The sequence below is a fragment of the Microtus ochrogaster genome, chromosome 4 (assembly GCF_000317375.1).
Source record: "Microtus ochrogaster isolate Prairie Vole_2 chromosome 4, MicOch1.0, whole genome shotgun sequence".
Classification (NCBI taxonomy): Eukaryota; Metazoa; Chordata; class Mammalia; order Rodentia; family Cricetidae; genus Microtus; species Microtus ochrogaster.
The window spans coordinates 30,214,123-30,227,180 of NC_022011.1; the positions used below are offsets into that span (position 1 = coordinate 30,214,123).

The following is a 13,058-nucleotide window of genomic DNA, read 5'->3' on the forward strand; positions in this document are numbered from 1 at the left end:
GTCCAAGTATGTATTGACCAGGTTAGGTTAGTAGGACACTTGCCTAGCAAGCCATCCCCAGCACTGGATAACAAGGTATGCCGACACACATCTGTAATCCCAGCACTCAGGAGGCGGAGACAGGAGGATTAAGAGTTCACGGTCATCCTCAGCTATATAGCAAATTGGAGGCCAACCTGGGATAATAGAAACGTTGTCTCAAAAAATAAATTACAAACCATAAAATTAGCTGCCATGCTGGGCAGTGGTGGTGCACGTCTTTAATCCCAACACTCGGGAGGCAGAGGCAGGCAAATGTCTGAGAGTTCAAGGCCAGCCTGGTCTACAAAACAGGCTCCAAAGCTACGGTGAAAACCTGTCTCGAAAAAAAAAAATAGCAAAAAAAAATTAGCTGCCACGACTTTTTTATATACATAAGTGATGCTGGACATGCCCACATTTAGCCACGTAGCTATGAAGCCATGACCTGCTTCCTCTTCCACAGGCCTTCAGTTTTAAGGACTATCTTCTGAGCCAAACTTCCACCATCTTCAGAAGTTAGGTTTGATCTTCTTCCTGAAGGTCATGGAGCCTTCACCCAAGTACCCAACCACTCCTTCCAATCGATTGTGTGCAATTCTGCCAAATTTTCAGCTCTTGGAGAGAGGCTGGTCGGGAAGACTAAGGGAGGGGGCCCTTACAGCCACAGCCAGGTGGAGGTCAGGGGTCATGATGCTGGGTGCAGACCTTCCACTATGACAGCTTCAAGCTCATCCACTCTCCTGCCTGTAGCCCCTTACACACGGCACCCTCAGTAAGTCGAGGAATTGTACGCGAGTTTGTCAGAGGGAGCCTCACTGAGAGGGGCAGACATTGTCTATGTCTCCCCCTGGAGAGGAACTTTAGCCACACAGCACAGTCAGCTGGCAGGACACACTGACTAAAGAGGAGTTTGGGAAGAGTAGTGATGTCCCTGAAATGGGTAACGAGACAGACAGTGGAAACTGTGCTGTTGAAGGGTAGAGCATCACAGGGGTAGGCGTGGTGCACACCTTTAATCTCAGCACTCTGGAGGCAGAGGCAGGTGGATCTCGGAGTTCGAGGACAGCCTAGTCCACAGAGCGAGTTCCAGGACAGCCAAGGCTACACAGAAAAAAAGCCTGTCTTGAAAAATAAAACAAACAACAAAAATTAAAGTATTTAAAAAAAGTGGAGGAGGAGATGGCAGTGTTATCTTGCCTCTTCTCAGAGCTTGGAGGCCAAAGGGTAAAGAAAACCTGAGTCAAATCTGTATTAAAAAGCCCCGTAGGGCTGGAGATATGGCTCAGCGGTTAAGAGCATTGCCTGCTCTTCCAAAGGTCCTGAGTTCAATTCCTGGCAACCACATGGTGGCTCACAACTACCTGTAATGAGGTCTGGTGCTCTCTTCTGGCCTGCAGACATACACAGACAGAATATTGTGTACATAATAAATAAATATTAAAAAAAAAAAGCCCCACAGCTGAGATCCCGCAGCCTGGAATCTGGGGAGAAGAGATGTGGTGAAGGAGAGTGAGATAGAGATGACAGAAGACACCCTTCAAGCGCGACTTCAGATAAAGAGAGGGAAGATCTCCAGCCCACTGTGCAGACCCAGGGGTCTGAGCAACCGTCTGCTGTGGGAGTTCGTGGAATCACAGAGTATTCGGCGCTGGAGCTGCTGCACAGGGAAAAGCTTTAAACAGGCAGAGGATCTCTCCCAGTCTGGCTTGTGAGGCTGTGGACTGTGGGGGCGGGTGGGATCAGTGTGAGACCCGAAGAAGCAGGAAAACGTGAGCAGTGTAACCACACAGGCATAGCTGAGGTGGTACACGTGGAATTTGTCCCTGATGGGCTGGCTCCCAGGAGACATTAGAGATGGTTTTGTGGCAACCTGACACAAACTAGCATCATGTGAAAGGAGGAAGCCTCAATTGAGAAAATGCCTCTGTAAGCACTGGGCTGACGGCAGTAGGGCGTTGAAGGATTTTCTCCTCCTCCTCCTCTTCTTTTTTTTTTTAAAGATTTATTCATTTATTATGTACACAACATTCTGCCTCGATGTATGCCCGCACACCAGAGGAGGGTGCCAGATCTCAGTACAGATGGTTGTGAGCCACCATGTGGTTGCTGGAAATTGAACTCAGGACCTCTGGAAAAGCAGTCAGTGCTCTTAACCTCTGAGCCATCTCTCCAGCCACTCTTCTCATTTTTTGAGGCAGAGTTTCTCTGTGTAGCCCTGGCTGCTGTCCTGGAACTCACTCTGTAGACCAGAATGACCTCGAAGTCACAGAGACCCACCTGCCTCTGCCTCCAGAGTGCTGGGATTAAAGGCGCGTGCCACCACCACCTGGCTATGGGCATTTTCTTAATTTGCAATTGATGGGGGACAGGAGGTAATTCCATTGTGGCTGAGGCCACCCCTGGGTGGTGGACCTGGGTTTTCATAGGAAGGTAAACTGAGCAAACTATAGAAGCCAGCAAGCAGTACTCCCCATGGCCTCTCCATCAGCTCCTGCCTCCAAGTTCATGCCTGGTTTGAGTTCCTGCCTTGACTTCTTGAGCCAGATAAACCCATTCCTCCCCAAGTTACTTTTGATCGTAGTGTTTTAATCACAGCAATAGAAACACTAGAATACTTGGTCATCAGTATGGGGTCCTTGTGGATATCAGAGGCTGGAGGACAGTAGAGAATAGAGCTAGGTGCTGTGTAGGGAACTAGGGATGAGGGGGAAATGTATGGTACTCACGACACGGGGCCTGAGAGGACAATGTTCACTGATTTTTTTTAATTTTTTTAAATTAATTGTTTTTGTTTTTTCAAGATGGGGTTTCTCTGTAGCTTTGGAGCCCATCCTGGGTCTTGTTCTGTGGACCAGGATGGCCTCAGATTCACAGAGAACTGCCTCCCGAGTGCTGAGATTAAAGGCAGGTGCCACCACGGTCCGGCAGGATTCTTTTTTAATGTTTGTCTATAAGCTACATATATGTGGGTGTCCCTGGAGGTCAGAAGGCAGCACTGAACCCCTTCAATGTTACAGGTGGTTGTAAGATGCCTGCCATATCTGTCTTAACCCCTGAGCCATCTCTCCAGGGTCAGTGGTTCTTCTAGATGCAGAGAAGCCAGCTAGGCATTAACTCAGCAGACACTGGATGTTCAGGGCCAGGCTGAAGGGTGTGGCTGCTCACCTCAGCAGCCATGCACTCTCCTTGGATGTTCCAGCCTCAGCAGCCTGGAAACTTGTGTTCCATCGAGCTCCGCCAGCGAGCTATGTTTAGCCATGTGGGTGTGGCCAGGAGTGGGTGCTCTGAGTATAGATAGTAACAAGTGGGCTATTTCAAGCATTTAGAGAACCCCCCTAGAATATTCCAGGCCAAAATGATATTTATAGAATCCACCGGGCTTTTGGAAGCAAAAGCCATAACCTTAGTGCCTCTTTGGCTTTCTGAAGAGGATTCTTCCAGCAGGTTGTGAGGAGGAGGACTGGGTCATCCAAAGGCCTGCTGGACCTCACACACCTGCTTCCAGAAAGCCAGGGATGGTCTCTGCTTTCAGCCCTGAGTGGAAGAGCCATGGAGGCCTCAGACCCCAGACGTTCTCTCTGCAGGTACCTGTCCTACGAGTAGTCCCCACGCCCCCACATACACACCCCGGGAGAGCGGCCAGCACTTCAGAGTAGCCAGCTGACAGAGGTGATAGTTATAGTTAGCTTGTCCATCACTGGGTTTTTGGGCCTCTGCTTTCAACTGGGCCATGGCAAGACTACCTGCTCTCCTCTTCTGGGCCCGTGTCTCTCCTCATCCCCTGCTCCCGCTCTGGAGAGAGGTTCTAACAAAAGGCCCTCCTTCGTGGGGAAAGTGGGACTTTGAAGAGTAACCTGGTAGAAGGGGACAGGCAGGAAAGGCAAACACCACCCCCTCACCCCAGAAAACAGGCTGGTCAAGCACACTGTGGGGACCCCCCTTCCTGGCCCTCCTGCAGGTCAGGGACTGGGCCCAGAAATCAAGTGAGGAGTCAACACCCCCAGTTCCTTTGCCGTGCTGTGTGAATAAGGAGGGACCGTGAAGGAGGAAGCCATGGTGTGCCAGGCTGGCTGGGCAGGCACAGGTGTCTGCAGGCGGGGCTGCTCAGCTGCAGTGACCTGACTTCAGCCTGGCCTGCCCAGTGGAAAGCGTCCTCCATTCATTCGGTATCAGTTCCCTGGCAGGTGCCTCCTTTTGCTCCTCTGCCAACCCCCACCCTCTGCGACCTCAGCCCTCCACCAGTCTGGATATAAATACGAGAGCATTTTCCATGAGCTGGAACCAAAGGAGGGAAACATTCCACTTTATTTTCGGCTGTGAGATTCCCTGCTTCATACCCGACAGGTGCGACAGCCCCATTTAGACATGAAGAACCAGGAATAGAACACAATTTACAATATAGCTTCCTTTGGGCATCTGGATGCTATTTTAAAAGAACGCTCTTGTGAGAAATCCAGGTTCATGTTGGTTGGGGTTCTGAAGGCCCCTCTGCCTGGGGAATCTTGAGCTTAGAGAAGAGCCAGACATTTGGGGACAAGATTCCTTCCTTTGCTTTGATAAAGAGATGAAGAGGAAGTGGGGGAGGGGTTTCTTGCCCAACTTTGAAGCTATTTCAGGTAACTGACTAGCCCATGATCCCGTGTAGATTTTGAGAAGGGATCATTTAGACCCCTTTGCCTTGCTCTAAGAGTGAGGACAAGTCACAGGGATGCTGGTTTGTCGAAACACATGTTCTCAGGTGTTTGGTCTGAACAGCCTCCTCCACCCCAAATCCATGCCAAAATCCTAACCCTTAGAATGCAACCTTACAAGTGGGTCTTCACAGATGCTATGATGAGGTCACTTTGGAGGGACTCACGGGACATGGCGGTGTGATGGCCAAGGCAGAAACAGAGGAACTCCTCCTACAAGCCAAGGACAACATCCACCTCCTGCCTTGAAGGTCACTTTGAGTTTGGACTCTGGCCCCAGAACTTTTGGTGGATGCACTTCCATTCAGAGGGTACCCTTATGTCCAGTTCTTACCTACCCCCCTGGGGGGCAGTGGCCTTGGTTTGAAAACATGAGTATGTCTGTCTGAAAAGCGGGTCCCTCCACCAGCTGGCATAGGTCTGAGGCGGACAATCTGCAGCCGACTCTCTCACAGGAGTTGGGGTGAGGTGTTTCTGCATCTGTGGTCACTCCTGGTCTAGAAGTCCAACTTCAAGGTCAAGTTTGTAAGTCAGAAATGATCCTCATGCCTATAATCCCAGCACTTGGGGGGGGGGGCTGAGGCAGGAAGACTTCTGTGAGCTTAAGGCCAGTGTGGGCTATAGCCTCAGACTGTTTGAGACCTTCTCCAATTAGGTCAAGTTTCCTCTGGAGGGTCCCCATGGCCTCTTAGAGAGCTATCCTCACACCAGCAAACCACAGCCAGATGCTCACTACCAAATCTGACGTGAAGCATCTGCAAAACCAGAGGCTAAGATACCTGCATGACCCACGAGCTTTCTAGCAGGCTCCTGGAAGCTCGGAAGCTGGGAAACTCTTTCTACTGGGCCTGAACAAAGGATGCTGACTCATGTTCCTTGTCCTGGGCCTGAAGTGGAGTGACCAATAGCCTCTTACCTCAAACGTGTCAAGAATTCACTGTGGGTCTCCTTTCTCTGTCCAAATGCCAACTAGAGTCAACCAGATCCACTGGGAGAAGCAAGTCCTTCCCTGTCCTGGCTCAGGATGCTACTCAGCAGCACATAGCAACTCTACCAGTTCTCCACCTTGGTCCCATCCAAGTGTCCTCCATGGGTCCTTAATCCTGGTGTTAATTGTACCCTCATCTTCATTTCTTCAGGCCAAACCACTTCATGCAGATTCTCTCTCAGGTTCCAGGGAAGGCTCCAGGCTCAAAGGGCTCTGAAATGCCCTAGCAAAAATACCCTCAGTCTCCTGCCTGCTCTGTGCTCAGAAAGGCCCAGGTTATCTGGAATCCCATTGCTCCTGAAGAATTCTGCCTCTCCATAGATCCAGGAGATTGGTAAAGACTCAAGACCTCAAGGCTCAAGACAGGAGGCCTGAGTGCGCAGGCCTCTTTATTACCCCATGGCTGCTCTCCTGAGACATTAGGCAGCCATGAGGCCGGCTCCAAGCAGGAAGATGGAGATGAGGCACAGGACCTGGCTTCAGCCCAATCCTGCCTGGCCCTGCCTCATTTTAGGGGGAAGAGCTAGGGTGTGTGTGCACATAACGGGCAGGAGAAAATGTGTCTCTAACCCCAGGGCAAAGGCAAGTGAGGATGGCTGAGAGGTAGCTGTGCTTCCCAAGGTTATACACACATTGTGCTCTCCTCAAGTAAAAATGGTCATTTCAAGTTGCACACAAAGGGACCCAGGTGAGCAGGCTCACTGGTGTTGTGGTAGGCTTTGTCCAGGGTTAGCCGCTTCCCAATAGTCTCTCCTTTTTGGAATAGGTCCAGCAGACAGGCCAAGCTGAAAACTGAACTGTTGGTTCTTGTTTTGGTGAGTCTTGTGGTGATTCTACTCTGAATGCAGACCTTGGAGAAAGACACCCAAAGGCTCCACTGGGCTTATTGGCTCTGGCTGGACACAGGCAAGAGTGGGCTCGGCCCCTGCCTTCCCCGATTGTCCTGGACGATATAGAACCACTGAGAATATTGTCAGGCTTGGTCCCTCCACCCTGCTGTGCCTCTAGGGGCCAGGACAGCAGCCAGCTTCCTCATGCCTTGCCAAGAGAGACATGCGGGAGAAGGCCTTGGAGCAGATAGGACAGCGGTACTTCTTGGTGCCAGCATGAGTCTGCAGATGAGCCCGCAGGTTGGAGCGGTCAGCAAAGGCCCTGCTGCAATGCGGACAAGTATATGGCTTCTCACCTGTGGGAGGAATATGGGAAGTCAGGTGAGGGACCACAGGACAATCCCACAGATGGTGGCCAAAGGTGAAATGTCCCCGTCTATCAATGAGTAACTTGCTCCTGCCCTCCAAATGCTCATCAGAGCCCTCTGACCCAAGGTCAGAGCCCTTTGGACAATCGGAAAGTCATTCTGGGCAGGATCACAGTACCAGAGGCTCTTCTGAGGCAGAGGCAAAGTATGGTGGCTGTTCTGTCTCTGACAAGCCCTGGGTGTTCAGTTCTGACTATGAGAAGTGCTGGGAGCCTCTGGCAGCCCTTCCTGGCCACTGGCCAGCGTAACATTGAGCCACTGTAAGGGCAGAGCTGGACAGAGTAAGCTATACTCCTATACACAGGCCGCATCTCTAGTCAGGGCCACCGAGGACTGGGACAAAAAAAAATATTTCTGGCTGGGCGGTGGTGGCGCACACCTTTAATCCCAGCACTCGGGAGGCAGAGGCAGGCGGATCTCTGTAAGTTCGAGGCCAGCCTGGTCTACAAGAGCTAGTTCCAGGATAGGAACCTAAAAGCTACGGAGAAACTCTGTCTCGAAAAATCAAAAACAAAAATATTTCTGCTGGGACCTTGGCTTCCAGGATAACCCTTCCAAGTGGAAGGGGAGGGGGCCATTGAGTTTTCTGCCTGGTTCTGCAGCCCGCCCGGGGCACTTGTATCCTAGCTGGTTACAGTTCTCCAAATCCAGAGTCTGCCCTTCCTACTGGAGTCTCCACAGTGGCCAGGCTTCCTTGCCATCCCACACTTTGCTGGTCCTAAAGCCACCAGATGTGGGTAGATAGGAGCCACTGGAGCCCTGCAGCCCTTAGTCTCGCCTTTCCTGAGACACCTGCTTCCTGACAGCGCCCCTTCTCAGAAACAAGGCCTTTGCAAAGATGACTGAGTTAAGATAAGACCATTGGGTGAAGCATAGTTTTATGACTTATAGGGTCTCCCTCCCCTTATAGTGAAGATACAGACACATGGGGAGATGTTAAGAGAACCAAGGTGCCAGGCAGTGATGGTACACGTCTTTAATCCCAGCAACTGGGAGGCAGAGACAGGTGGATCTCTGTGAGTTGGAGGCTAGCCTGGACTACAGAGAGAGTTCCAGGAAGGCTCCAAAAGCTACAGACAACCCCCGTCTTGAGAAGAAAAAAAAAAGGGGGACAGAGGCAGAGACATAGATGAGGCCAACTGTCAATGAGTAGGGCCAGCTTCCAGGAGATAAGAGAGGCAAGAAATGTCATTCCTACAGTCTTTGGGGAGAATGTGGCCCGGTGATGCCTGGATTTCAGGTTTCTAGCCTCAGGACCTTGAAAGGACATGTCTGTGGGGCTCTTCCTCTGTGGGGCTGTCTGCCAGCAGCTGCAGGAGCTGCAAGAACCCTTTCAATAATGAGACCGGCCTTTCCTCTCTTCGGTCAATGGTCCAGCCCCTTCCCCAACCTGTCTCCCTTTGTATCCGGATTACAGCCTTGCCCATCCTACCTGTATGAGTGCGGATGTGGCCCTGGAGTAGCCAGGGTCTGGAGAAGGCCTTGCCGCACACCTTGCAGATGCAGGGCAGCGTGTGGGTGCGGATGTGCATCTTGAGGGCACCCAGGCTGGCATACTCCTTGTCGCAGTACCTGCAGGTAAAGGAGGGCCCAGCCGGCAGGGGGCAGTGCAGCTGCTGGTGCCTGGCCAGGCCTGCCAGCGTATGATAGGGCCTGTGGCAGTGGATGCACTCAAAACAGCCTGGGGCTTGAGGGGTTCCCTCCACCCCTAGCTGTTTATCCAGAGCTCCATCTGGGCCCAGGACTGGGGGCCATCGTGTGGGCAGCACCAACAATGAGGGCAGAGTGAAGCTGTCCTTGAGGGGAACACTGGGGGCCTGGCCAGCCCGAGGGCCCACCCAGCTGGTTTCCTGGGGTTCTGGCCCAGAGGCTCCCAGAGCTTCCCCATGATGTGGCAGAAGAGGCAGAGAGATGCAGGCAATGGCAGAGGTGCTGTCCCGGGGCTGTAGAGGGTCGCTGGGAGTGGAAGGGACCTCCTCATCTGGTGGGTGGCAGGATCCCACAAGCTCCTCACAGGCAGAACAGGAGCCATTAGATTCTAGAAGAGCAGCGGAGAGAGAGAACACACAGTAAGGAGTGATGCCGCCGTATCTGGGCTTCCAAACTTCTGTTCGCTTATCTAACTGCAGTCTGGCTAGTCTCATAGGTCATCGGCAGCCAGTGGAAGCCTGAGCTACAAATGCCTACCACGACCCCATCATACCTACAGCAGCCAGGCTTGCCCACTTTACCTACTGTTGTGGTAGGAGGTGGTGATGATAGGAGGCAAGAGCCGAGGGCCGCATGGCTTAGACAGGTCCAGACACTAGAAAGTGAGCTGAACTTCCTTGTCTACAGTGAGGAAAGGGAAATAAAACCCTCCAGGATGTCCACTGCCTAGGAACACAAACAGCTGCACAGTCAGACTCGTGGGTACACCTGCAAACCTAGCACTCAGGAGACTAAATTGGGAGGGTTTTTTTTTTTTTTTTTTTGGGTTTTCGAGACAGGGTTTCTCTGTGGCTTTGGAGCCTGTCCTGGAACTAGCTCTGTAGACCAGGCTGGTCTCGAACTCACAGAGATCCGCCTGCCTCTGCCTCCCGAGTGCTGGGATTAAAGGCGTGCGCCACCATCGCCCGGCTTAAATTGGGAGGGTTTTAAGGCTGAGCCAACCTTGGCTATTTAGGAAACCCCAAAAATCAGCTCCTCACAGGAGTTCTTGCTCTCAGTCTGTGTCTGGCAGCTTGTCTAAAGAACCCCAGTCCCACGTCCGGAGAGTGAGTAGCAGCTGGGACTAAGCACTCTTGGGCTCCCATACAGAAGTCTGAGCTCAGAACAAAAGGAGCCTGGTAAAAACAGACACCCGCCCCCACAGCAATCAGCCTCCAGTCACCACGGGGTCACCCATTCCTCTGGCGTCTCCTTGAGTGTGTCATGATGTGCTGTGCTCGGCCACATCCCTGGCCACTGGACAGCACACACTTGCTCCTTGTCAACATGCACAAACACGCCCAACCAGGCAAGCGGCCGGAGCTGGTGCCCTCTGCTAACTAGGCAGTATCAGCTCTAGTTCTGGCTTTCTGCGTCTTTTGGTTGTGGCTCCTGAATTTATGGCCAGAATTTCACGCATTTAATCAAATAACCACAGTATCTCTCCCCACACACAAGGAGACCATGCCGTAAGTTAAAGGCAGATTTTGGATTCCCCAAAGACAGAAGCACCAACCAGCCCTCCATCCACTCCACACATGCTCAGACAAATCTCTGGCCTTGTTTCTGCCTTGATGACAAGGCTTGGGGTCACAGCTACAGTGCACAGGTTGGGAGGGCATATTCCCAAACGAAATGCTTGATTAGAAACAGTATATGCACAAAGAAAGTATGTACAGCCTCACAATGAAAGTCCAATAGCACAACTTAGGAGCAGGCGCGGTAGGGTGAGCATAGGCATAGAGTGCTTGCCTAGCACACAAGAAGTCCTGGCTTTCTTCTCCAAACTGTGTGTAACGCTGTGCACTTGTTATCCTAATCAGGGAGGCAGAGGCAAGATGATGAGAGGTTGAAAGTCAGCCTTAGCTACAGAGAGTTCAAGGTTAGCCTGGGATACATGGGACAACCCCCCTCAAAAATAGTGGGGATACAGGGATATCTATTTCAAGGTTAGCTTGGGATACATGGGACATTCCCCCTCAAAAATAGTGGGGATACAGGAATATCTATTTCTCCAAAGACAATACGCAAATGAGACTGACAAGACCACTCAGCAGGTACACACACTTGCAGCCAACTCTGACAACCCGAGTTTTAGCCCCACCCATATGATGAAAGAGGAATGCTAGCTCTTGCATGCTGTCCTCTGACCCCCATGCACATGCCCTGATACACACGTGTCCATGCACAAGCCATGATACACACGTGGCCATGATACACACGTGCCATACCCACCCACAAACAATATAACAAAGTTTTCTTAATTAAAAAGACTAACATTTTTAAAAGGATATACAACTGGGCAACAAACACACAAGAAAATACCCAACATCATTAAACAACAGAAAAATGCAAATTAGAACCGCGTTAAGATGCCCCTTCATACTACACAGATGGCTGGAACCTAAGAACAAGTGTTGGTGAGGATGTGGAGAACCAGAGAGCTAAACCCCTTTACTCCCTCCCTACCTGAGCTCTTTCACACATTTCCCCCCAATTATACACCCAGCACATCACACTCTGGATGGGGGGGGGGGGAGCAGGCTAGCTAAGAGACTGTCAGGAGAGGTCAGGACAATAGAATGGTACCACCACCATCCTGGGAGTTTTACTGGGGTCCTATCTGCAGGCAAAACTATGCTGCCTAGCCTCAGGCACTTCCAGACTCAAACCCCATCTGTGTTCTCTGATCACAGACAGAAGAAAAGGGCCCACGCGGGGGTGGGGGTTGGGGTTCCTGGGAAATGAGGGTCTCAGTGTCCTCTGGCTCAAGGAATCTCTGAGGCCCCTAAAAAACATTTACTTAAGAAGGCGGGTCCCAGACCTCAGTATCTTGGGTCCCACTCTAGAGTGACATCCTGATAGGAAAAAGAGTCACCGAGGCCATGGGGTCCTGGGAGAGCCAAGAGGGAAGGCTGAAGAGCATCAAGGCTGTCCTGGACAACCTCTTACCCCCGAGAGGTTCCTGTAGGGCACCTGATTTGCTCATTCAAGTGGGAAGCTGGGGTGTGTTGTAGAAGTGAACGCTAATATTTTAAACTTTCAAAACCATGGCTTGGGGCTAGAGGTGTGGTTCTGTGGTCTAGGGCTTGACTAGCCTTGTATGAGGCACTGATTGCATTCTCAGTACAGGAAAAACACTGCATTCCCTGTAAATACAACTTCCCACCTCCTCAGTAAGGAGATCCACCACCCAACCAAAAGAAAACGTTTCCCGCACTGGAGTAGTGTCTTCCCTGTTACAAAATTACTGGGGTGACTCATTAAATTGAATTCAAAATGTTCCCTGAAGAGCAGGGTCCTAGATAGCACCCCCTAGTGGCAGCGTGGGTGCCGGGGGCGGACCCAAGGTACTGCGCGCCCCCCCCCCCGCGCCGCCCCTCAACAGGGGTTCTGGGTAAGACTCACATAAGTCAGAGGTGCTGGCCTGAGCCCTGAAATCCAAGGTACCCTCAGGCACTGGCCGAGTCCCCAGGGGGTCTCTTCCACGAACCTTCCCACCTGGGTGGGAATGGCTCTGACCTACCGCAGCTGGCTGTTTCTGAGGACAAAGGGTGCTTTGGACCTCAAGCCCGTGGGCCTAGCAGGAATGGTAGACACCTGAGTCTGTGTGTGAGCGGGTGGTTCTACCTTGGTCACCGCACCAGGAGAGCAAGGGGGTTTCTGGGAAGAGGGAAGGTCGCCAGAGGTTCTGCTTGCTCTATCAGAGAGCTCGCCACCCCCAGGTAGGATGCTCTGGGAGAGTCCTGCCTTTTCTCACCAGCCACCCTTAGGGTTAGGGTAGGACAAATTTCCTGGCTTGTGGTCGGTGAGGCCTTCTCTGGGTGGGTGTACACAGCACCTGGGACATATTTTAAGTTTGGACTCTTTCAGGACTGCATCGAGAGGCCTTCAGGGTCTCCTTAGCTGGAGTTGGAGCGTTGGCAGTACACAGGAAGAATTCCAGGGAGTCCCGGTGCTCAAGAAACTTTTCCAAGTGGGGAGAAGAGCTTCAAGGTGTGTCCAAGACTCCCGAAGCAGAGAAGTTGCCCTGAACACATCCCTCTTGGAGGCCCAGTCTTAGCCCAGAAGGGAACCTCGTCCCCTGTTGTGCTGAGAAACCTCACCCTTTCCCCTCTCACCTGGGAGAGGTGTGACCCAGCTCCCAAGGACTTTCCAGTTGCCTCCTGCCCCGCAGTGCCGAGAACTGGGGACAGAGATCCCGCCAACTCCTACCTCTCTGTGTCTCCAGTTGCCCGTAGTTGGGGACCCTGTGGCTGGAGTGCGTTTTCACCAGGAAGGAGCGCGGCATGGTCTCCTCCCTAGAGGCGGCAGGATCTCGAGCCTGCAGCGGGTTACGGACTGCAGCGTCCGCGCGGTGCCCGCGGCCAGCGGGGCCGGCAGGTGCGAGAAGGGTCAGGTTCATTAGCAT

The 13,058-nt window shown here is 52.1% G+C and overlaps 1 protein-coding gene across 1 annotated transcript; it reads right to left on the reverse strand.

Annotated features, from left to right (window-relative positions):
- Positions 1–5,412: 5,412 nt before the first annotated feature.
- Snai3 (snail family transcriptional repressor 3) lies at positions 5,413–13,058 on the reverse strand. The gene is made up of 3 exons (XM_005345795.2): positions 12,863–13,058; positions 8,391–8,996; positions 5,413–6,886 (listed from the first exon to the last, which is right to left on the reverse strand). Exons 1-3 carry the CDS (start codon positions 13,056–13,058, stop codon positions 6,705–6,707), a joined length of 984 nt encoding a protein of 327 aa, XP_005345852.2. The 3' UTR covers positions 5,413–6,704.